The 24155-nt window shown below is 43.8% G+C and overlaps 1 protein-coding gene across 2 annotated transcripts; it reads left to right on the top strand.

Annotated features, from left to right (window-relative positions):
* The first annotated feature begins 7412 nt into the window (after positions 1–7412).
* Positions 7413–23017, top strand: STK38 (serine/threonine kinase 38). Of its 2 annotated transcripts, XM_055728319.1 has the most exons (14): positions 7414–7603; positions 9354–9486; positions 11708–11759; positions 11930–12052; positions 12614–12697; positions 14553–14676; positions 15575–15729; positions 16833–16935; positions 17856–17917; positions 18459–18576; positions 18773–18896; positions 19616–19711; positions 19964–20058; positions 20690–23017. In XM_055728319.1, exons 2-14 carry the CDS (start codon positions 9356–9358, stop codon positions 20818–20820), a joined length of 1398 nt encoding a protein of 465 aa, XP_055584294.1. In that variant the 5' UTR covers positions 7414–7603; positions 9354–9355; the 3' UTR covers positions 20821–23017. The 2 variants fall into 2 exon arrangements, with proteins under 2 accessions (XP_055584295.1, XP_055584294.1); XM_055728320.1 differs by lacking the exon at positions 19964–20058 and having other exon boundaries at positions 7413–7603.
* The last annotated feature ends 1138 nt before the right edge of the window (positions 23018–24155 follow it).

Raw genomic sequence — 24155 nt, 5'->3', positions numbered from 1 at the left:
GAAGCACGAAGCCTTCTGGAGCCCATCCTCCTGTTACTGGTGAGTAACAGAGAACAGCACGTGGAAAAAATTCATCGGATCCAGCCATCTCCCTACAGATAGCAGACCTCTTTGATGCAATACAGTCTTTGTTTAATTAAGTCTTCAAATCCCAGGCAAGAGGACCCCTCCTGCCCTAACGAGGCTATTTGCACATTTGATTTGCTTTCTGTTCCCTCCCCCCATCCCTCCTTCCCCCTCAGCTGGGCCTCCAGGCTTTCTCCTTCCTTTTTCTTTCATGCTCTGCACAAGCCATATTCCCTTCCTCCCCCACCTGGCTCCCTGGGGAGAGGGCTGGAAAGCAAAACAAAGGAATGGCTCACTGGGAACGGGGAATTTGCACAGCCCTCCTCGCTCAAATGCTCCCACTGAAGAAGGTGATGGAGCAGCAAAGGCACCCTCTGGTGCGAAGTCAGCCCCTCCGACCAGGAGAAGCTGGAGGGTGGGAGCGAAGCCTTTGAAGCCAAAGCAAAAGCCTTTTGATGGCTCCAAATGTGCTTTGAGGGAGGCCCCGAGGTAACCAAACGCCGATCAGCTGGGTTTGCTGGTTACATCCCTGGCAAAATGGGCTCTTAGCCTGCTCTGCAGTACTCAGGGCAGAGATTAATCTAGACCAGCTGAAAATAGCCGCTGGTCGTGCTCTTTGCACGATTTGTCCTTGTGAAATTAGCAACATTCCCATCGTAGTTAGAAATACTAACTACTATGTGTGTGGCTGTGGTATCAGCTGTGCAACTGACACGTTTCGTACTTTTCTTAGAAATACCACAAAGCATGGAAATGGGTCCTCGCAAGCACCTCTTCCCCACTGCGCTGCTAGTGCTGGCAAGTCGTTCCGCGGGATGCTTCCCAAAGGTGGATCGTAACTTCAGCGCGGTCTGTCCTCACGTACGCCTCAGGCAGGCGTTGCAAAGTCAGGACCAAGGTTATTGTGACTTCTGCCAAGTCCTTGGGTGGAAAAAAAGATGTGGAAGAGTGTAGCCACGGCGATGCGGTTTGGCCGTTTCAGAATGTTTCAAGTGCCTGTTTACCCACCCCATGTCAGTGTCTCTGGCCCACTGCAGCCACTCCGGTTAGTGTGGTATTACCTCTCCCGGTAACTGCATTCAATGCAAATCCATTATATAATGGAGGCTCGAAAAGTTCAAGGATGAATGAGACAAGATGTTTTGGACATGACTTTGGGCAATGCTCGTTAGTCCTTGAAGATGTAGCTAAGAAACCTTGGTTTCACGGGTGGATAATTCAGTGTAACTGCAGCATAACTGCAGCATAACCGCTACCCTGGAAACTGAGATGTGAAGTAGGCCCCTGTTTTACCAATATTTAACAAATGTCATCTTTAATTGGTGATACACTTTGTTCTCTTTAATGAGTGAAACGCTCCTTAACAATTGGGACTCGTGTCATGAAATCAGGAATGCTTATTTGATTGCTGCAAAACCGTGGGGCTTAAAATAAGCTGTCATGAGGAATATAATAAAGAGCAATTTGATGTCCATAGAAGCGGCGAGAACGGACGAGGTCGTGCGAGCACTGCTAATAGGGCCTGTTGCCATTCGGACAATGTGTTTGCATTCACCTGAGACTGGGTTTAACGGGAACGTATGGCCGTGTCTTATGTAAAAGGAATTGATAGCTTCTGGTTAACGCTAAGCAAATTACCTTTTCAATCCTTCCAGGGAATTTTTCCACAGAGGTGAAAAATAGATTCATTTTTTTCTTTCACTTTGAGAAATAGGAACTGGTCCTCTTAAGTAGACTCGTGTTTCATCTTAATGGTCCAGCCACATCCTGAGTATCCAAATTCTATTGAAATTACCTGGTTAGAGATCATAAAGTGATTATCAAGCCTCACATGGCATCAATGCATAAGGTTTAAAAGCATATCATGTGGCTTTTTGCCTGAGCTACTACTTGCATTTTTATTTAGTCAGTTTTCTTTGCCACATTTCCCCAGTTTCCAAGATTTAAAGCAAATACGTTTAGTGTACAATCAACGGATTTAAATGAAATTTGTGCTGAACATTAAAATCCAGTGGGATCTTATTTATCAACTCCTCAGATTTTCTGTAAATAACTCCCATTTTGCTGATTGTATGCTAACTGGCATTAGCGAGTTCATCAGTATTGTTGATTTAGATTCCTCCTACACAACTTTAGTGTCCTACATGTGAGTTTATGAGGACAGCCAAGGAGTGAGCCCTTTTTTGCATACCAGAGACATTTTTCCTGATCAGCCTTGGAACAACTGGTTTGAACATCCCTCTTCCATCGTCTTGGGGCACAGGAATGCTGTGTTAGAATAAAAAGTTCTCACAAAAAAGGAGAGACAGCAAAGGAGTAAGAAACTGTCCATGAACGTGTCACAGCTGAACAGAACATTTTAGAATCCAAGATTTATTATCGCTGGAAATGAGGAGCTGTCTCATTTCACTGACATGAGAGGAAAGGTCTTAGTCACAAAATGCTGCAGAGATCATTTCTATTGTTTCTGTGGTTTCTGGGCTGGTATAAAAGAAGGTGAAAGGCACTTGTCATTGCAGCTGGAACATCACGACAAGACCGGCAAGACAACACATCTGCACAGATCAGAACTTCACTGTGATCGCTACAAGATCATCAGTAAGTAGAAACTGTTACTTTTGCAACTGGAAGATGCTTTTAAATTAATACCTAGTGTACTGTTGATCACCCTAGGAAAGTACAGCTTATCTATTACATATGAGCAGAAGTTCTGCATTAGCATGACCTAAAATAATTTAGCATGTAAATACACACACATCTGTGTATTTATGTGTATGTATCTGTATTTAATACAGTTGCTTTTTAATCACAACTAATACCCATTTGTTATTTGATGCCTAGTTTATTCTGAATTTATATTGGCCAAGGAAATCACTCACAATTTAGTGGAGTAGACTTCTTAAGGACAAGCTTAATTTACAACCAAATGTATAATCTGCTTTTCTATCCAGTCATTGACAATTCAATATTCAAGTTAGTATAAAGAAAAATTATTTGAGGAGATGTTGAGTTTTTTATTGACCCAAACTGCTTCTGCACAAAAAGTATTTCTTCAAAAAATCATTGTATGCGAACATATCTTTTTTATTCTTACATAACAATTTAAATGCTGCAATTTTTGTTTTGTTGTCCATCTGGGTTTTGATGTAACAACTAATACAGCAATTGCTAGTAAATAACTAAAGGGACAGGTTGGAGCCAATGCTAAAAGCAGGGTACAGTCATTAGTGTAAAAAATGCAGAAATTTTAGCAGTAGACCTGGCGATAAAGGAGCAGTGGGGTTGAAAGGATGGGTGGGTAGAGGTGTACCAATGCCAGCAGCAGATGTAGAACTGACTGCAGTTATAACTTAGATTAACATAATCATTGCTCAATTAGAATTTCTAGTTATCATTTCCCAAAGCCAGAAATCCACTTCCTTACAGAAATCTAGGATCAGCCAAATACGGTTCTCGTGGACTGGCAGATTTGGATGTCAGCACTTGTGTTGCTCGTGGAAAACGTGTTATTAAAGGTCTGAGTTCCATGGCGTATACACCTTTTAACTTGATCTGCATGGTCCAGTCTTAAACTCTTTTTCAGTTTTGTGACAGATTTCTTAAGCAGCAATCCTGATCTTTTTGTTAAATTTCTGGCAAGTTTTTATCAGGAAGGTCTCTCGCCAGTTCAAAATGTTCAAAATCTCCTGTGCTTCCAAATGCACAGAAGTGGGAACCAGTATATTGAGAAGCAATAGCGGAGAAGGAGATTTAGGACTATGAGCAAGGAAATGTAGAAATATACTATGAAACCTATTAATCTTTTACTGGTATATGTTACAAATCCACACGTCTGATGTTCTGGGAGGTCCTGGGATGATGCACCATAGTACAATGCTCCACTTTTACCAGTGCTTAAAGGCTGAAATTAATTTTGTCAGGTGAAAGAAACAACAGAGGAAAAAAAGATTTTTGATCATACTGTCAGCTTCTTGTCCTGTGCAGAAGATTTAAAGAAGAGAGAGGATGTTCCTGCCCCAGAGATCTCTGCAGATGGTTACATTTTTGGCAGTTCTTTTTTTTGCCTGTTTTGCAACATGTCAAGACACTGAAAAGTAAGCATTATCATCCTTTTACTTAATGTTCTTAGAAGACTGCTTGCCTTTGATTTAATAGGCTGTATTCTCTGCTGCTGTCATTTACTCCGGGGCACGATGGAAGGAAAATTCTATGCATTTGATATGGCAATATTTTACATCTCCCTCTATGCAGTATAAAATTAGACCAATTGCATTTTTAGATGTGTAACGTATATCAGCCGAATCTTTTAAACGCAGAGTAGCAAACCATGTAAGGCTGTTCAGGGCAAGCCATGGAAATAGTGCACACTAAAATTCCCTATTTAGGTTCCCATTCAGATCCAAATCTGCAGTGGGAGCCTATAGCTGCAGTTAGATGTTATCTAACCAGCCTGAAATCCAGAAATATTTGCATCCCAGAATTAGACTGTCCTCCTTAGTATTTGGCTAGAAATTTTTGGTATATCTGAAGAAAATATAGATTTGTTTTCATTTCATGGACGCCACTGATTTCAGTTAAATCAGTCCTGACTTCCATCTCTGGAAGGAAAGCAACAAATCCAACAAGCCTAGAACACTAAGGTCATGAAAAGGGAAAAAGAATCCAAATTTGGGAAAGACCCAATCTCTGTAAGAGCTCTTTAAGCCTGCTAAAGTCACTTTGTCGCTGTCTCCCCAGTTTGCTTTTTTTAAAAAAAAGAAAAAAAAAGAAGGAGATTGGAGGTATATGTTTTGGGAATGGCCGTGTTTCAGCTTCCCATCTTCAGGAACCGGCCGTGGGAGTGCTCCCGCTGCGGGCTTTGCAGGGATCAGGCTGGCTGTGAGCACCAGCACCACCAGCCTCACCTCTGGGCTGTCCGCATCACCTGTAGGCACCACCGGTACTCCTGCCTCAGCTTAGGGAAGCCTACAAAATGGATGGGTGCAAATCAGTTTGAAAGAGGAGCTCGGATCTGGCTGTGCTTGGTTCCTAATGAACTCTTTTTTTCCTGTTGCAGTAAGAGAGCAGTGACAGAGCATCAGCTCATGCATGACAAGGGAAGGGCATTTCAAGGGCTGAAGCGCCTGATGTGGCTCCACAACGCCCTAGGTAGCGTGCACACAGCCAGCAGCAGGGATATTTCGCTTTCAAATGCCATGTGGGATTCGCAGAAGAGCCAAGATCCCTCAGATCTCTACAACAGCATCAACAGAGATGAGACTTCAAGCCTGATGAAGCAGCTGCTGGAACTCACGGAAAAAGAGCAGGGCTCCCCCCCGTTACAGCACCTGGGTTTGCTGCAGTAAGTGAAGACCCCCAAGGGTAACTGGAACCCGCAAGACCCTTTCCACCTCCTTCAAATCAAAGAGCTAGGCAGCAAGAGAAACCCTAGCACCCAGCTACAGAACTATCCCCGCTAGCCTCAACCCAGCTCAGCCCATTGCTTTACCCACGTGACGATCGCAAGGAAAAGCTCTAGCGCAAAGGTGAACCGCAAAAAAAATGAAACCCCGTCCATTTGTTCCATTAACTACTCCTAGACGTCGAACAGAGACCCTGATCAAGGCCCAGGTCCCCTCCCTAGCAGGCAGGCTGACCACTGCGGCTGTGACACGGGGTCATCTGTCACAGGCCAGAAATGTCTCTCTCCGTGGCAGGGCCCTCCCCGTCTGTCACCAAGCCCGTAGGGCTGTGGCAGCTCTTTGACGCTCCCGTAGCCCACACGTATCAGAAGTTTGGTTCATTCATGTGCAGCCTCACAGGCTCGCCTGCAGCCCGATGTTCTGCCTCCTGAAGAAGCAGTGACCTCCCGATACAGATGCTCTCCTATTTCACACCTGCCTGCAGTTCCGCCCGGCACTGCAGGAGTAATGACTTTTCTTATACTTTAGGTCCAAAAGTTGTGGTTTTTTGGTTTTGCTGCTTCTCCAGCATACAGAATGCTTTGAGCCTCTCATCTCCCAGGTTTTCCTTCAAGGTGCCAAACTTTTGCGGGCCACAGAGGGAGAAGCTGGCAGTGATCTCCACCCCTCCCAGCCAAAGCCCGAGACATTCACCTTGTTCTGCTGCTGGAAAAAACGAGGATCAGCTTCCAGGGTCCCTGTTATAAGCCTTTTGTTTCAAGACTGTTCTTTGTCCATGTGAAATCCTCTCGAAGAGCTTCCCCAGTTTATCAGGTTTTCTGGGCAGAAAACCAGCTTCATGAGGCCAGCTGTGTTTCCTGAAAGAGACAGCACATGATTTTGCTGTTCACCTTTAGTATCAAACTGACCAGCTCTGTCTAAGCAAAGCAAGGTCCAGTTTAATGGCAAAATTCAGAAATTAAATCTCTGTCGTGTGTGTTACTAATATATCAGCGTTTCCATCCTGTAGGGACTATACACACCATTTCAAATCCTGAAATTCCTCTGTTGCTGGTGGGCTTCTGCATGTGCAGAAGGTATTTCTCAGTGATTAAACCCCAATAAATCCTTGATGTTAACAATAAAACCCCGTTCCACCCTCTGAATTGCAGTTGGGTTTTTTTTGTAGAAATGTAGATAAAATGAAGCAAAATCCTCTTTTGCTACTATCTCCACACATCGGGACGAGTATGGAATCACATTTCTTTTGTCATGCCGTTACTCAAGATGTCCCTGTTAGATTCCCAAGGCCAATCAAACCATTATGGAGACAGACGGCTTCAGATATTTGGGAAGAGCTGGGACGGCCGGGATGAGGATGGGCTGTGCTGCCCAAGCAGCGTTCCCTGAGCTGGGATGGAGGAGCCACCTGCTGAGCCCACGGCAGGGCTGTGCCACCCTCCAGAGCCGGGGATGGCACCCGGGGGGGCCCTGATGGAAAACCTCGGGGCGGGGGCCGGGTCCCGCTCAGCACCGCAGCCCCCGGCCCTCGCGGGTTCGCTCAGGGACCGAGGGACCGTTCCCTGAGCCCCGGGAGCCTGAGCGACCATCGGGGTCCCCGCGGCACCCATCCCCGGGGACACCTCGCTCCCGTAGCCACCACCGCGTTATGGGGGGGAGGGGCGGGGGGCCTGGGCGCTGCGCAGCGCCGTTGCGGGGTGCAGGATGTGGCTCCCCAGGCCCGCGGCGGGCGGCTGGCACCTTGCAGCTCGGTGCTGGCTCCCGCAGCCCGGGAGTGACAAAGGGGGGACCGCACTCCGCACGTGCGCGTGGGCGCCCACCCCGGGACCCCGGCCCCACCGCGCAGGCGCCGCGTGCCCCCCGCTCCGCTCCCCCCCGCCGGGGCCGGCGCGCCCATGCGCATGCGCGGGTGGGGGCGGGGCGGGAGGGTGGCGCATGCGCGCTGCGTGCGCGGGGCTGGGCGCCTCGTCCCGGCCGGGTCCCTGTCGGTGCGGGGGGCGGTGGTAGCGGCTGCGGTCGCCCCGGTCCCGTCCCCCCGCCCATCCGCCCCCCCGCAGCCGCTCTGCCTGCCTTGGCGGCGCCGAGACCCCGCCGTCGCCCTCAGCTCCTCGCCGCCCTCCTCCCGAGGGGCTCCGGTAAGCCGCTCCCGCGCCGGTGCAACGGGCATCCCCCACGCCCGGTGCTCGGCATCCCGTCCCCCTCCCCCGAGGCCCTGCGCCGCTCCCGGGCTGGGCTGGGGGAGCAGGGGACCGCATCCCCCCCCCCCTCGGAAGACCCCCGGGCCGGTGGGGCGGGGAGTGGGGGCGCTGCGGGCCAGGGGCGTTCCAGCGGCGAGGTCCCCGCTTCCCCCGGGGGTGGCCGCGCTGCGGGCAGGGGGACGGCGAGGACCCTCTCCTCCCCCTCGGCCGGGGGGCTCGGGCCCCTTTTGTCCGCTGCCGGTGATGCTGCCGGGCCGCACGAAGAGCCGCCGGGCCGGGGGGCTGGAGCCCCCTGCCCCGTGGTGGGCATTGGGTGGGCGTCGGGTGGCCCCGGTGCAGCCGGGACCCGAGCACCAACAGGTGGTTTGGCTCTGCTGCCCTCCAGCCCTCTACTTTCCCTTTCCATCCCATTTTTTCCCCCTTTCTAACCTGTTTTTGTCACAAAACCTTCACGTTCTGCTCTCCAGGGTGTGAACCTGGGGGCTTGGGCTTCCCACCGGGGATGCAGTGGGATGCAGCGGTCCATCTCCTCCACCTCGGGGTGCAGGGAAGGTGACCTGCCCCTGGCCCGCGGTCCCTCGGTGCCGTTCCTCCGCGCAGCCGTAGCTCCATCTCACGCAGCACACGGTGGGGGGCTCTGCCGGCCCCCACGCTGGTATCTTTTCTGGGAGCCAACCTGGGAACACAGCAGACAAAATAGTTGGTGCCCGTGATTTGCAACGGCACGTAAGGAGGCCGTGTAAAGATCCCCAAAAAGCCAACAGCAAAAAGTCACTCTTAAAACACTGCCACTGCCCAGGCACGGTAAAAACGGGAAGTGTGCGTAACCTAGATTTGTCTGCAATTTCTAGTAATAGTTGCGAAACTTGGGTTACCTTACTGCGAGTTCAGTTATGAGCGGCAGAACTGGGCTAAGGTGGCTTTCCACTTGAAATCTTTGCATTTTGGTGCGTTTGAGAAAGTACAGCTGGTTCTCCAACGTGCCGTGAAACTTCCATGCTACCGGTTGCAAGTGGCATGCTATGATGCTGACCTACTGGATTCTCTTAAATAAATACTTACACTAGGGTGTGTTTTTTCTTTTTTTTAAATTACAACTTGTTCAAAGGCGGTGGTCTTCTGGATTTTGCCAGATTTCTGTGTGAAAACCTCTAGGAAAACCAAGAGAGCTTAAAAGCAACTGAATGCCTTTTTTGTTTTGCTTTTTCCTCCCTCGCTTGCTCTGTTATTGCGATGACTTTTGGGGTTTTGATAAATTTCAGAGCAGAAGAGACTGCAGGCAACTGATGGCGTTATTTCTGCAAGGGTCACAGGAAGAATTTCTGAATAGATGTTTCAGCGGTTAAAACTAAGAAAATACTACCATTTATTAAAGATAGAATATATCGGCAGAAATAAACATTCACAGTACTGCCTGAAATTGTGGTTTTTGAGGCATCATGTTTCTTAAGTTTCCTTCCCTCTTATTTTCAGATCAAAAATGTTCAAAACAGGAAGTTCGACTTGTACCTTTTATTTTGTAAGACTTTTCCCTACTTAGTCTTAGTTCAGACGACTGGGCTGTCAGCGTTTGTTGTTAAAATCTTAACTCTGTCGTTCAGCATCACTTTGCTGGTTGCAGCTCTTGTTTGAAGGTTATTTGTCATTTATAATGTTAAAAGTTTCCTCCCTTTTTCTTTCCTAACAGCCATGGCAATGACAGGCCCGACACCGTGCTCGTCTATGAGTAATCACACCAAGGAGCGAGTTACGATGACGAAGGTGACGTTGGAAAACTTCTACAGCAATCTCATTGCGCAGCATGAAGAACGAGAGATGAGGTAAAAATCTTTCTTGGTTTCTTTCCAACCTGGGTAAGAGCCAAAAATACATATTAACTGCATTTAGTTTTTTGGAGCCGAGGCAAAAATAGAAGATTTGTGCTGAGCACGTACCTAAGCTCCCAAGGTGGGCACCTGGATGGGGCTTGGCACGAGAAGCTTCCAGAGGCAACCGCTGGGTTTCTGAGTTCCCCAGTAGCTTAGACTGGAGCTTTTCAGAATTTCTTCTGAAAGGAATAGAAACATGCTTGCAGGTGCAATGGTGATACCACTGTTACCGCGTTTAAAAAACTCCACATATAATTTGATGATTCGATTTGATTCTATATACATTGATTACAATGGAGTAGAAACTAACTTTGGGATGTGCTTGGGGCCGTTCAAGTACAATTTGGAAGTAGAAAGCCAACGTTTACAAACATTTCTCTTGCCTGTGTTCTGTTGCCTCTTCCCATTTTACGTCCCTGGTTGTAGTATGTAAAACTCGTTGTAGAGCATCGTTTCCAGTGTGGGTTGTAATGTGTGGTCACGTCGGCTGCTGAAGGAAGGGAATCTTTCCAGAGACAATGAGGGATGGCTGTGAGGACTGTCACTTAATGCTAACTCCTGATCTGTGAGTTAGCTGCACCTATGGCATCCCTTTACGTTGGTCAAAGTATAACAGCGGTGTAACTGCTAAGCGTGACTTTTACTTTCCTTTGGCTGGAACCCTCCAATTTGCTGAATACCCTCAAGCTGTAGCACCGGCACTTCTGACGTTCTCCCAACTTGCAATGTAGCCTATAATCAGAATTTTGAAGAAGCTTCAGTGTTCATTCTGCCAAAACCCTAACTAGATCCAAGAGGAATGCCTGCTAACGACAATAACTGCAGGACTGAGGGAGCAATTTAGAAATAAATACTAACTTGCTTACATATTTTCTTCAAAGCTTCAAATTAGTAAGGAGAGATTAAGGTCTAATCCAAACAGATAATATCACTGATTTAATTCCTTTCTTTCTCTTCACATGGCTCTTGCTTTTTATTACGAGTGCCATTGTCTACTCCCAAAACCTCAATGGCAGGGTTTTTGGTTTAGGATCGAGACTTTGTCTGAACAAATGTACTAGACTTTATTTTTTTTTAACACTAGATGTGTCTGTGGCTGTGCAATTATAGGACCTGTTAAGGATATTTGGGGGAATTTCAGCACCGCTTGGTCTTGCTGAGCTATTTAATTCTGTGTATTGCAGCAGCTGTCTTTTGCTGCTGGAGTCACTGTTTTGAGTGTGAAATGAGATGACCAGACAGGGCTCACTGGGTACTTAAATAAGGGCAAAGTGATTTAAATGTGCCCGACTGTGGAAGCAATAACTCAGAATATTATCGTGTCGCAGCAGCTGCGTAGTAGCACAGGAGGCCGGAACAGGATCTTGCAAAGAATGACTTGCATAAAGAGAAGGAATTTTTTAGTACATTTCTAATGTTATACCAGTAAAAACACACATGGAGAGGGAAAAAAAACCCCAAACCACCAATCCCAGTTCAGCCAGCTATTAATATGATCAGTGTTGGGGAAAAGGTCCCCAGGGGGTAATTACAAAAGTCCCCTGAGGCCATTCCTCCCTCTGAAGTCTTGCTTCCTCTTTTTATTTTCGCCCAAATGATAATTTTGTACTAAGGCTGTAAATATTTCTGATTCTTTAAGGGGCAGAATGTGTACAGACATACTTCCCCTTCCCAAATATTTTGAGTATCTCAGGTATTAGGAAATAGAAAGTAACTTGGTCTCATTTTGTGTATGATGAGTTTGAGATGCAGAGAAATTACAGTGCAGATCCACAGATGTGTTTAAACAGCTAATTCTCCCTGGAATAAGTGAGACTTTGATGTTTAAATATTTATTCTGTCTCTGGCCTTAAGCGACTTGCCCAGCTGTCAAAGAGAGAGACAAGAATTGAACCCAGATCCCTTCAATATACAACAAAAACATGCACTTGAATCGGATGCGAAACTCGAGGCAGATTTAGATCGTCAAAATTAGAGAGGAAAAGGCTAGAAGGGTAAAGCTGTAATATCAGAGTCTTCAGAATTCATCTCATATCTGAGTCTCTCTTCTATATCATTTACACTTTCACTTGCTGGCATTACATCCTCCTTTCACAGCAAGCATAGACCAGGGTGTGACTAAGAAACAAATCAGTGATTCAGCCTTTATTTTTCTATTTTGTCTCTGCTATAGACAAAAGAAGCTAGAACAAATGATGGAAGAAGAAGGCTTAAAAGACGAAGAGGTAATGAACATGGGAAGATTATCTTAATGGTTAAATAAAAGTGATTTTTCTTTATAAATAGAGATTTATGGAATTTATAAATTCCATAAATAAATGGAATTGCTGTGTTCTCCATGGAGCTCACCTGCAGAATTCTCACTGTGGGGTGTTTTTTTGTCCCCCTAAACTAGAAAAGAATCAGGAGGTCAGCACATGCACAAAAGGAAACAGAGTTTCTTCGCCTAAAGAGAACAAGGCTTGGTTTGGAAGACTTTGAGTCTTTAAAAGTAATAGGCAGAGGAGCATTTGGAGAGGTAAGCCCTGAAATGATGACTAAATGTGTTTTTAAACAGCACTGGTATTTGTTAAAGACTTGCCTAGTTTATACAAGTGAAAAATAAATGTTGTAATAACTGCAGATTGTTTTTTAGCTTAACAAGTCCCACGCATCTGCCTTTATGCCTAATAAATGCTGGTTTAAAAACATTATGTGTTTTAAAGGAACATGAATGCTGTTGAAAAGGACTTGATGTTTGGCAGCGTACTTTGTGTGACCTCCTGGGGCTGGCCTTACAGACGGGGAGCAGGAGGGCCACCCCCAGCAGTCTCTTCTGGTGGCCTCTTCTTCAGAGAAAGTGGGTTTGGCCCAACTGCTTTAGGTGTATGATCGCTCAGCGTGCCGTCTCCTGTTAAAATTATTTTATCTCTTAGAATTAACAGAACTTGTTTGACGTGACTGTGCCCTATGGAATGCTTTTTCTCTTTATAATCTGGTATGATTTCATGAACTGGAAGCCAAAGACTTGACACCCAAATTTGTCAGGGAACTGTGGTGATAATGGTGTAGTTGACTCAAGTTTTTGCATACTTCCTAGGTGCGACTTGTCCAGAAGAAAGATACGGGGCATGTTTACGCAATGAAAATACTGCGCAAAGCTGATATGCTTGAAAAAGAGCAGGTGAATAGCCACCCTGAGTAGCAATGCTACCGTCCGTGTTTTCGATGACTTTGGGGAGGTCACTGTGATGTGTGGAGAGGAGTAACACGCATCTGTGGTTTAGGTTTACTACCTAAAAAATTGTGGGGTTGTTTTGTTTTTCCCATTTCTTATGGAGGAAGTAAGTCAGAAAAATCTCATATGAATGCACAAGGACCTGTCTTCTTGCAGGCTCTTTTCAGTGTGGGTTTTTTTTTTTTTTTTTTTTCTTCTTTGAAACGTTCCTTGTAACAGTGCAGAAGTTTGAAGGTTATGTAGTTTTCACCTAATAAGTGTTACAGCAGCAGTTGCAGGCTATATTGCATGTCACAGAACGCTCAGGACGGTGTTTCAGACGACCTCTAACGCCTCACTTAGTTGTGATGGAAATTGCGATCGTAACACTTTGCTAAGAGGCTCTCTGGTCTGAAGCAAGGTAGCGCTGAACTCTTTCTGCTTGAAAACGTGGGGAAGCAGAGTGTTTTTCGAAGGACCAGGTGTCTTTCTCCACTGAAAGAGAAGGGATGGTTCTACGTATCTAACGTACGTGCCTCCTTGCTTTATGATGATGTTACACATAGGGATACACAAATGATCCCGTATAGATAAAGATCGGTGTTCTACTGCATTTCTGATTTACAGAATCAGATATAAATATCAAAGTGATATGGACGTGGAATTCTGACTCAGAGACATAAAGTTTAACATTTTTAAGGCTTTCCTCTGCTAGTATTTCTGGGACTATAATGGTCTGAGACCATCGCTTTTTGGTCAGCACTGGGGTCAATCTAGGAAGCACTGTGTGTGTTCAAAAAAAACAGGAACCGGTTTCCATTTCTGAAAATACTTGTTTAAAAAAAACAAACAGCAGTGTGTTCACACACAAGCTTTATGCAGCACTGCTATATCAGTGCTTTGGTCTAAATCTGTGGGAATAGGCTGAAGCCGTATCTGAAGCGTGTGCTAACTTTTTAAAGAAGAGCTAGGTTTATAGAGATTTGTTAGATACTTTTGTAAAAAATGGAGCTGCTTTTGTATATAGGATTAACCTGTTTTTATAATCAACCATGTGTTTCTCCTCCTGAATCTTCCCACAGTAATAAATTGTGTTTTGGAGTGGTCTGTTATCCAAGTGGTTTTAAGATAAGTGTTTTCATAGTGTTCCGTTATCACTTGTACAGTTCTGGTTTGAAGGGGACCAAAATGCCGTAAGAAATGAAAGATTAAAAATGTAAATATGGGTTATCTCTCTTGTACGGAATCTTGTTGTTGAGGAGGGTGATTTACATTTCTGTAGCTTGAGTTTTTGCTGAAAGGAGTGAGGTTAGTGCTCTCTCGTCCCCCTACATGCCTTACTTTATGGCAGCAAAAGTCACACAATAAGTATAAATGTTATTCAAGTGTAAATGTCCAAAGGCAAAAGTCCCCATAAAATTTCCAGTGAAGACGCTTGAACGTAAAAGGGTCTTTCAGATCTTCACGCTGAGGAGTAAAATGGATTTGCTGTTCAATGGGCTTTATCACATAGGAAAACAGACAAAAAAAGAAACATTTTGGAAAAATAATAGCAGCTTAATGAAAGTTTCTCACCTTTTTACTGTCAGAAGGATGGCTTTTGGATTTGTATTTGAACATGTGATGCTATTTTATTACCCGAAAATATCGAGGGGTGTAACTTCCTGAAGTTTTGGTAGTGTTTCTGCCCTTGTGCAGAAGTTTGACTGCTGTCTTTTCAGTATTTGATGCTTTTCAATGTAATACTTGAACTATCTGTGAAATAAATGCATCTAATAAAACACAGCCTTGTAATTAATCAGCTGCATATGTGTATCTCCAGGTTGGCCATATTCGTGCGGAGCGGGACATTCTAGTGGAGGCAGACAGTTTGTGGGTTGTGAAAATGTTCTATAGTTTTCAGGACAAGCTAAACCTCTACCTTATCATGGAGTTCCTGCCTGGAGGTAACTACCCGAAATCAAAAGGCTGCTTTCCTTTTGCTTGTGGATTTCTAATTTCTTAATTACAACTGTAGCCTGGGCCTAGAGTGTTCTGTGGTTACCATCCAGCGGTGCTTGTGCTGTCTGTTACTTTGTGAGGAAACAAGTCCTTGTAAAGCTTTTTGCTTTTTGTAAAGCTTTTTACAGTCGGGGTGCTGAGGTCTTCGGGTCAGGCTGGAGGTTATCTGCCTGGGTCTGCCAGCTGCAGATGTTTGAAACTTGGCCTCAGTACTGGGCTAGTTCTTATCTTTACCACGCACTGGCTATCTATAGAACCATAACGTAACCAGGTTTGCATTTTTTGTAACCTTTTGCTTTTAGCTGGCTTGCAGCGGGAGCAGCTTTTAAGGTCTTTTTTTTTTTTTTTTTTTAAAGGATGATGTTTGTTCTTGCATGATAATGCTGCTGTAACTCAAAGTTATCCTGAAAGCCTGTAATGTATGTGATGAAGGAAACCACAAGAATGCTTTCTGAGATGACACTGCACAAATGCAATCTGTTCTTTGTAAAGTGTCTATTTTAATCTGTGATTCAGATGTGAAGAGTGGCAGTCCGCGGCAGTCTCCTTTAAGGGATGCTTCTATACTGCCAGTTCATCTTTATGCTATTTAGCTCTCTCAGTGAGTTTAATGCAATGACAGTACAAACCTTTCCCCATACAGTGACACAAGGGAAAATATGAAAGTTTGTCACAGAGGTGCTGGGGAACTGTAGTATTTTATATGAAATATTTAAAACCTCAGGAAGTCTTAACTAGCTTGGCTCTTTTCTCTGTAAAAGCCTTCAAAAATTAACAAGAGTGGAGTTTGTGTGTTTGCTTGTATTTATTTACCTTTGCTATTTGCGGGGGATGGGCTTCTAGGTGATATGATGACCCTGTTGATGAAAAAAGACACTCTAACAGAAGAAGAGACACAGTTCTATATAGCTGAGACTGTGCTAGCCATTGATTCTATTCATCAGCTGGGCTTTATCCATCGGGACATAAAACCCGACAACCTTCTCCTGGATAGCAAGGTGTGTACTGACCACTGGCTGGGGAGTAGTAAATAGGTCTTGCAAGTTTAATTATCGACCTGAACTAGTGTTGACAGCTGTGAAAGGCAGTGGGTGGCGGTGCTTCTTTCGGAGCCCTGTTCCTTCTGGCTTTTGAGGGTAGATCTGCCACATCGCTGGGGAAACAAAAGCCAAGAAGGACCTCCAGCTGTGTCCGTACCTCACTTACGAGCTCTCTTCTGTCACTTTTTGGTTATTTCAGCTGCAATTTAAAACACGCAGTTTCAGTTCTCCCCTCTTAGTCAAAAGATGTTTCCTTTTGCTCTCACATCTTGTATGTCACACTTGCCAGCTGCTGGGTAGATGATGATATCAGATGTAAAGGATGTAGTTGTTCCTCTAGCGAGACTGAAGACAGAGATATGATCTCCCTCAGAATCAGAATCTATTTCTGATTTCTGAAGGCTTGGCCGGGTTACCCGATTGTTTCTAGGTGGTTATTGCAGGTAATGTGCAGAAAGCACGATTGTGTCAGTATCTTCCTACTGCTCACTACAAGTTTGCTTAAAATTTAGCTTGCTGGGAGAAAGTTTGCCACCAGGAAATTACTTTACCAGGAAATTACTTTGCCAGTTAATGCATTGTTGGAATTACTGCTGGAATTCTGTGTGTCTCCATCTAGACACAGACAAATTTAGAGCTCTGAAAAGGATGTAGATTTTTAGATACACATTTAAAAATTGCACTTAGTTGGTGCGGTTGCATGTTGTGCACTAACACCGGTCCAATTACTGAATTTAAGGTGTTTGCCTGTTGGGGTCAACACAAAATCCAGGGATTACAGGTGCCTCTGGAGACATTTGCTTTCACTCTGAAGTGGTCAGGAGCTTAGAGGAGCAGAGATTTCTTGAAGTAAACAGCTACTGGGCTTTCTCTATAGTAGTGATGAACGTATCAATGGCTTTATGTACGCATCCAGTGTTAGGCTAAAACAAGGAATGCAAAAAGAGTGCGTCTATTGATTATACAAAATAAAGGGAGGGGAAGAAGTAGCAAAGTTTATCTGCTACAATAATGTCTCGTATGGGTTTGTATTTTTTAATATATTTTTTTTTCTTCTCTAGGGTCATGTGAAACTCTCAGATTTTGGTCTATGTACCGGACTAAAGAAAGCCCACAGAACAGAATTTTATAGGAACTTGAACCACAGTCTTCCTAGTGACTTCAGTAAGTTATTTGGCTTCAGAAGGGTATCTGTGTACTTGGTGTTGGTGCCTGACATAACTCATTTCAATGTGAAGCTAGAAGTCAGCAGTGGAGGGTCTAATAATCAACACTGCATCCTGAGGTGTAACTTTGATTTTCTGTAAAACATCTTTATAAAAATAATTTCAGTTACTTTAACGTACAAACACAATCCTCGTTTCCAGAAGTTTATCTTTGAAATAGATTCGGATGTAGCCCTTCTTTGCATGTGTATTAAACCTTGAATGAAAACTCAGTGTGATTTGGTAGGTGCTAGCTCTATCTCAAGTGTTATTTAAATTACCAGGTGAGCACACAGTCTCTTTGAATATTCAGTAATTTTCTCAGGGGGAGTTAAAAAAGCCGCTGAAAGCATGGATTGCTAATGAAAGGCTTGATAAAATTTTATCAGTGTTAGGTTTGGAAGTTGCTGGTAGGTTTAGGGTATTGACAGATGTGCTCTTTGCAACCATCTGTACCGGTGGAAGAGGTTACGTCCCTGCTTTGCCTCTTAACTGTCAGCTGCCACTGCCTGCTAGAGGCTGCTGACCACTTGGATCTGCCACTGCAGGTGCCCCTTAGATGGTGCCAGGTAAGCTGAGGCAGGTTAACTAGTTCATCTCTGCTGATGTGGCTTGCCTTCAGCGGGGGGAATTAAAGTGGGCTTCCACAAATAGCTCCAGCTTCACTATGGTGGTAAATTTTGGCTGTAGGGGCCAGTGATGAGCACCTGGGGACTGTGAGCTCTTACTGGGACAGCTGAATACAAAATGGGCTGTCTGCCCCGGCCTGGCTATCTTTTTTTGATGTCGTAAGGGAGATCTTTAGTATGATGTTTTGGAGTTAAAAATGTATACTGGGTGAGACTGGTAGTCAGTCACATATATTTCAATCTCCTTTAGCTTTCCAGAACATGAATTCCAAAAGGAAAGCAGAGACCTGGAAGAGAAACAGACGGCAGTTGGTAAGTACGTTTCACCTGCTTGGAAACGTTCTCTGCTGAGCTGCTGCATTCAAATGGCACACGTATTTACATGAAGGGCAGTCATCCATTTCAGAGTTCTGAACACTACCGAAATAAAAATATTTGTGCTTTTTCTTTGAGAAAGAGGAATGATTCTAGTTTGTCCTTCATCCATCTGCTGAACAGCTGGTGACCTGTAACTGAGATGGCACTGCTGTAATTATTTACATTGATATCTGATGTCTCCCGAGCTAAAACTAACAGTTCTTGCCACTTTCTATATAACAAAGGGCTAAAGACCATCCCAAGGTGTATACAGACAGTGATACCTTTCCCCACTTCCCTGATGGTATTTTAAGATTCCTTCACGTGAACGTCTTGATTTTGTCTCCATGTGCCTTGAAATAAAGGCTTTAAACAGCTTTGCTAAAGGATCTTTGAGGCAATCTAGTGTCTTTCTCAAAATAACCGTTGTGTAAGTTCCCACTTCCATATCAGGCAGTTTTCTCTAAAGATGCGTAACTGATGGTATTTGTTCCAGGCTTTTTCTACTGTGGGAACTCCAGATTACATTGCTCCTGAAGTTTTCATGCAGACTGGATACAACAAGCTTTGTGACTGGTGGTCACTTGGGGTCATCATGTACGAGATGTTGATCGGTAAGAAACGGGCAGCGCACAGGTTTTATGCAGGAATCGTGGTGTAGGACATCAGCTGTATTTATGTGCTTGGGATCAGGTTCTCAAAGCATTCACTCCTTTGGTTTTGTGAGGTGTGTTCTGACAGCTGCTTTGTAGACTTCAGTAACTACAGCAACTGTTTTGACTTTAAGATTGTATTTTTCTTTCTTTTCAGGTTATCCACCATTCTGTTCTGAGACTCCTCAAGAAACATATAAGAAAGTAATGAATTGGAAAGAGACTCTGACTTTTCCTCCAGAAGTTCCAATATCTGATAAAGCAAAGGATCTTATTTTAAGGTGCCAAGCCACACGGTTTGCCAATTAATAGTACTAATTTTCTTGTCTTGTGAACTGTAATATATGCCTCTCGTGGCTTGCTTCACATGACAAATACCCCTGATGGCACATACTGTTGCACACATGCATCAAATACTGAACTCCCTTGTCAAATACATTTGTCTCTCAGAGTTCATTTAGTGGTTCCCTGACGGAACTATGCTAAAAAGGAGCTCCCATGGAAGTGCTGCCGGTCTGGCAAAATACAAATGTTTCTCCTTATTTTGTCTGTGAGCTTCTTGTGGAAGCAACTTAAATCTTTTTGTCAGAGCTAGCTTCTTACAGTAGCCATGCTTTTGACATTGTATGCGCTGGAGCATACAGACGTATCCCAGCGCATGCTGACTCTTGCTCTTTCATTTGTATTTTCAACTCTTATCTATTCTCAGGACAGAAATATAAATGTCTAGCTTTTTAGGCTTTATATGGTCTCCTGCTCTACACTGGTCCTGAAATAGAAAGGGCACATTATCCTGTTGTGAAAGAGTACCACATCTTAATTGTAGCATTTGACACGGCATTCCTAAACATAACTGTGTGTTGCTTCTGCAGTGGGAGTTCTTAATCTTCTCCATTTATATGTTAAGAAACCGTAGTAGTATCAGTTCAGAAAGCCGTTCCATTTCTGGATGGAATGCTTTCATTTTCATTCTTCATTTTCATTCTTCCTTCCATCCCAGATTTTGCTGTGAATGGGAGCACAGAGTTGGTGCATCTGGTGTGGAGGAAATAAAGAGTAACCCATTCTTTGAAGGGGTTGATTGGGAGCATATCAGGTAAGATTCTTTGCAGAAAAGCAAGCTGCTCTTTTCTATGGACTGTTTAAAGCTAGTCCTGTTCAACAAAAGGCAGCAGCTTGACTGGCATTTATCATATCCAGGTGTCGCTAAGACGGTTTTGTTCCTTATCTGAAGCTTGCTAAGGTTTAGGTACCTACAGTCTTTGATTCTGTTACAAAATGGAAACTGGCTGAATCCTGATTTTTCCTGCTTTTGAAATCTTAACGCTGAATCTGCTCTTCTTGGCAGAGAGAGACCTGCTGCAATTTCCATAGAAATTAAAAGCATTGACGATACCTCAAACTTTGATGAATTTCCAGAATCTGATATCCTTAAACCAACAGGTGAATGCTTTGATTCTGCATGTAAACAATCCTCCTCCTTCTCTAGTGGAATAATATAACTTTCCTGTTAATCAAAGAAAGGATCTTACTAGATGCTAGGGGTTTTGTGTCATGGTCAAATCGTTAGCTTGGTAGTCTTGTGGTGCAGGGGTGTGCAAACTGTAATTTGGGTTTCAGGAGGCAGAATGCAGACTTGCAAGTGATGTGGGAGCTGTCTGCGAAAGGGCATCTCTAAGAGGCAGCAGAGGTCCCAGCAAGTTCAAATCTCAGCAGGACTTGTGAGCCCAGCATCGCGAGTACCCCCTTAGTACTGGCTAATTCTTGCTAGCATGTCTAACCCCTAGTACAGGGAGTAGGGAGAGAGTAGGACAGAAGGGGATGATAGGTTTCTGTGTAAATCTCAAAAGGATCCTTGTATTTACCTGTCAAAGCACAGTCACACATTTGCTCCATGTGTTTAAAAAAAACATGTTACAGCAGTTCTTGATGGGGGCTGAAGAATGAATCTGCCTAGACTTAACGATACTTCTTTCTTTAGAAGCATTCTCCCCTACTGCACAGCCAGTGTTTTGTATGAAAATAAACTTTGCAGCCTTCAAAGGATAATTTTACTTTTTCTATGTCTTACCAGGGGCAACAAGCAACCATCCAGAGACTGACTACAAGAACAAAGACTGGGTTTTTATCAATTACACCTACAAGCGTTTTGAAGGTCTGACAGCCCGAGGAGCAATACCATCCTATATGAAAGCAGGAAAGTAACAAATCTTCACCTGGGACGACTTCTGAGCCATGAAATTCTGTTCCCGGACTTTGGGTTTATATCCGTACAAGAACTTTTTCTTTTTTTAAAGAAAACTTGAGGGCTATTAACTCTTGAAGAAGACTTCAGGACCCTGTTTTGTTATGCACCCTGGTTGCTACTAAGGATTTTTTTTTTTTTCTGCACCATTGAAAAATTCCACAAAATGTTTGCATCATCTCTGCTGCAAGCACATTTTGCTGCTTCAGGAGCAAGAGTTTATTATCTTTTGAAATTCTTTGCCAGACCGTACAGTCCATCGGGAGATGAGAGCAAGCCTTCACTTTGACATTAACAAAGCACGCGATGCTTATGGGGACTGTTTTGCCAGTCCTGCATTAAGTGACAAACTCAATCTGCCAATTCTGCCAGCGCTGTTTTCCCAGTGGCTATGGACTTCAGTACAGAGGAAACAAAGCAATAATTAAAGTTTGAGGTAGACAACTCTCCAGTAAACTTACCTAGTAGGACACAACTTGTATTGCCTTAACTTTAGTTTGTAGTGCTGTTTTTTATAATGTTACTTGGAAGCCTCTTTAATAGCATTTCTCAGCTCTGTCTCAGTGGCCTCCAGCCGTGGTGCACTTTACTTTTGGTACTAAGACAGTGACCCTCAAGCCATTGAATATTTTTTTCTAAATTAAAAAACTGCGCAACACTTCTAGACAGTGACAGGAGAAATCGGCCACTTCCTCTACCAAGCGCCAACAGTTTTCAGTTGTTGTATGAAAGGATGGATCTATGAGCAATGCGGATAATAAAAAGCACAGCCGGTAACACAAGTGGGTCTGGAATTAGAGCAGAGAGGGAGGGAAATTCATTTAATCCGATCTTTGGTGGGCATCTTGGGTACAGCTGGGTCAGCCATGAGGCTTCCCGGTCCTGCTGCTGCCATCGTTTGGCCACTGACAAGTCTGCTGCATCTTCATCGGTTTAGAGATGAAACCAGCTTCTGTGGCCTTTTTGCTCTTTGTTTTGAGCAGAACAGCAGCAGCTTCTTCCATGAGTCTTGGTATCGGGGGCCTCTCTGGCTTTTCCTTACGGAGCTCCTCTTGCTGTCGTGGCTGAACCAGCTGTCCCTGTAGTCTTCCAAAGAGACGGTGCCTCGTGGGGTCACTTTTGGGGCAGTGGAACCCACCGTGTCCACTCTTTTGATTATTGCCTAGTGTAACTTATCGAAGTCCGTTCAGTTGTGATCAGGTCGCTCCCCAGGAGCGCCCCGAAGTGCCTTTCCTTGCCTAGGCATCTCTTGGAACACGACTGCATTTTGGGAGGGAGGATTCTGCCTCAGTTGAGCTTTCCCAGATTCGTCTGTATCATCGTGAGCTCTGCTCTGCACCAGTGTTGTCGTTAACTCTGTACTTCCGGGGCAGATGCCATTAACCTCTGGGCCTGCCTGGTTCCAGTCTTTAATTTGCAATTAGATTCTTAAAAAAATAGAAATGGAATGAGGTTTCTAAAAGCACGTATCAATTCGCATTGTCTTGGATTCTTGCAAACTTTTATTGGTGCTGAACACTAACAACAACAAAAGCTTTTTTAGAAACAAAGCTAGGGCAGTGTATCAAAATAAAAGGAAGGCTTTCAGTTATATTTAGTCCTAACTTTCTAGATTAGGAAAAGAAAGAAAATGGGTTTGTAGTGATATATTTTTTTTAATAGGTGCTTTTAGGGAATTTTTACCTAGATTTCTTTTGAACCGAGTGCCATCATGAAGGACTGATTGGGCAACTGAAAGTACCATATATAGCTAAAACTGGGTGATAACTTGTTAGCATCCTCTCCCTTACCACCCCTTGTGCTTTTTACGTGTCCTAGGAGTTTAATGAATTGCCATAAGCAGTTTAGATACTAGTTGGATCCTACAAAGCAGAAATGCAAAAACAGCCTTAACTAGAAGTACCAGTACTACCTACTGTAGTTAGTAGGGCTTACTCGGAGAACTAAGGGCTAATTGAAGTAATGATTTATAGGATCAGGCTTTTTATCAACTAGTCATTAATAGCACCTTCTGCTTCCTTTTTACTTTTTATGAAGGGCTGATACCAACTTCTCATATTGCTCCATCTCCTTATCCTGCAGTTTCTTCTAGTCGTTTGAAAATGGTGCCTTAAACCATTGGAAAACTAAGAGGTACTAATATCAAAACATTTTTTTTTTTTAAATTCCTGACAGCTTAATTACTGCCTTAAAAATAAAAATTTAAAAATCAAAATCCTTTAAAGCTGCTGTGGATTAGGAATAAATGATTTTGAGATAGAAGCTGCATTATTACCCTTTTAACTAAAAGGGACTGGCATTTTTATTTATAAATACCAAAGATGAAGAAGCTAAACAATTGTAAGTTGTGATCACTTGCTGTGAAAACCCCCCAACTATACAGTAGTATGTATTGTGCATTTTTAGTGTGTGTGTGTTAAAGTCTTCTGAAACCTCAGCTTGTTCACTTTTTGAGTTAAAGGTGAAGTTTTTCAAAGGCACAAGGAACAGTTGGGTACCTCGCTCCTGTCATCTTTCGGTAGAAGTTGGATGGCTTTGAACATAGTCCTCTCGGACACCCCTTTTCCAGGGGTAGGTTTTGGATCAGAGTTGCATTGTAAGCCTGCTTCCTAGTACAGCTATTCACCAACACTAGGGGGAAAAATAAAATACAGTGTCTTCTTTCCAGGATCCATACTTCACTGCTAACAGATTAAGATTTTTGTATGCCTGTTCCATCTCCCATATTAGCCAAATGTTTTTCTTAGCTGCTGGCTTGTGTATTGAGGTTTTAAGTATCTTTTAGCACTATTTTTTTTTTTTTTTAAGCTGCAATCAGTTGCTGGACTTCTAGGAGTAATTCCCATCTGAATTTCCAATGGATCTGAACATGAGTTATGCTGCCAGTTCATCTCTGTATCATGCCTAGCACAAAACTGCACTAAATGTTTCTTATCACTGTGCCCTGCCTCTGCCTTAACCTGTAAGTTGAAAAAGTGTTCTGTAAATATTTAAAAGCTGTTACTAAATTGCACTGTAAAATTTAGCAGGTGTATTGTGTGTTGCAGGGGGAGCCAACTTTTTATGGTAAGATCTTTGCATTGTTGTGTAAATAAAATCCTCTTAATAAAAAGACAGTTTTGCTAGTGGGTTTTGTTTTTACAAACTGAGATCTCTCAGGTTGGTGTTTTTTCAGAATTGAAACTGATTTTAGAATCAACTGCTTGGGCATGAGAATGGAAGGGTAAGTCCTAGGCTGAAGCCTGCATTGCCAAAAGAGGCAGAGCAGGCATGAAGAAAGGTGAAAGACAGTGCT

The sequence above is a fragment of the Falco cherrug genome, chromosome 16, assembly GCF_023634085.1.
Source record: "Falco cherrug isolate bFalChe1 chromosome 16, bFalChe1.pri, whole genome shotgun sequence".
Classification (NCBI taxonomy): Eukaryota; Metazoa; Chordata; class Aves; order Falconiformes; family Falconidae; genus Falco; species Falco cherrug.
The sequence above is the reverse complement of the archived record's forward strand: the minus strand, read 5'-3'. Positions and strand labels throughout refer to the sequence as shown.

Excerpts from the sequence above, each read along its gene's own strand:
- STK38 (XM_055728319.1), top strand. The coding sequence starts at position 9,356 with ATGGCAATGACAGGCCCGACACCGTGCTCGTCTATGAGTAATCACACC. Across the intron at positions 12,053-12,613 it reads GCAGAGGAGCATTTGGAGAG|GTGCGACTTGTCCAGAAGAA; the intron begins GTAAGCCCTGAA and ends CATACTTCCTAG. Across the intron at positions 20,059-20,689 it reads TGATATCCTTAAACCAACAG|GGGCAACAAGCAACCATCCA; the intron begins GTGAATGCTTTG and ends ATGTCTTACCAG.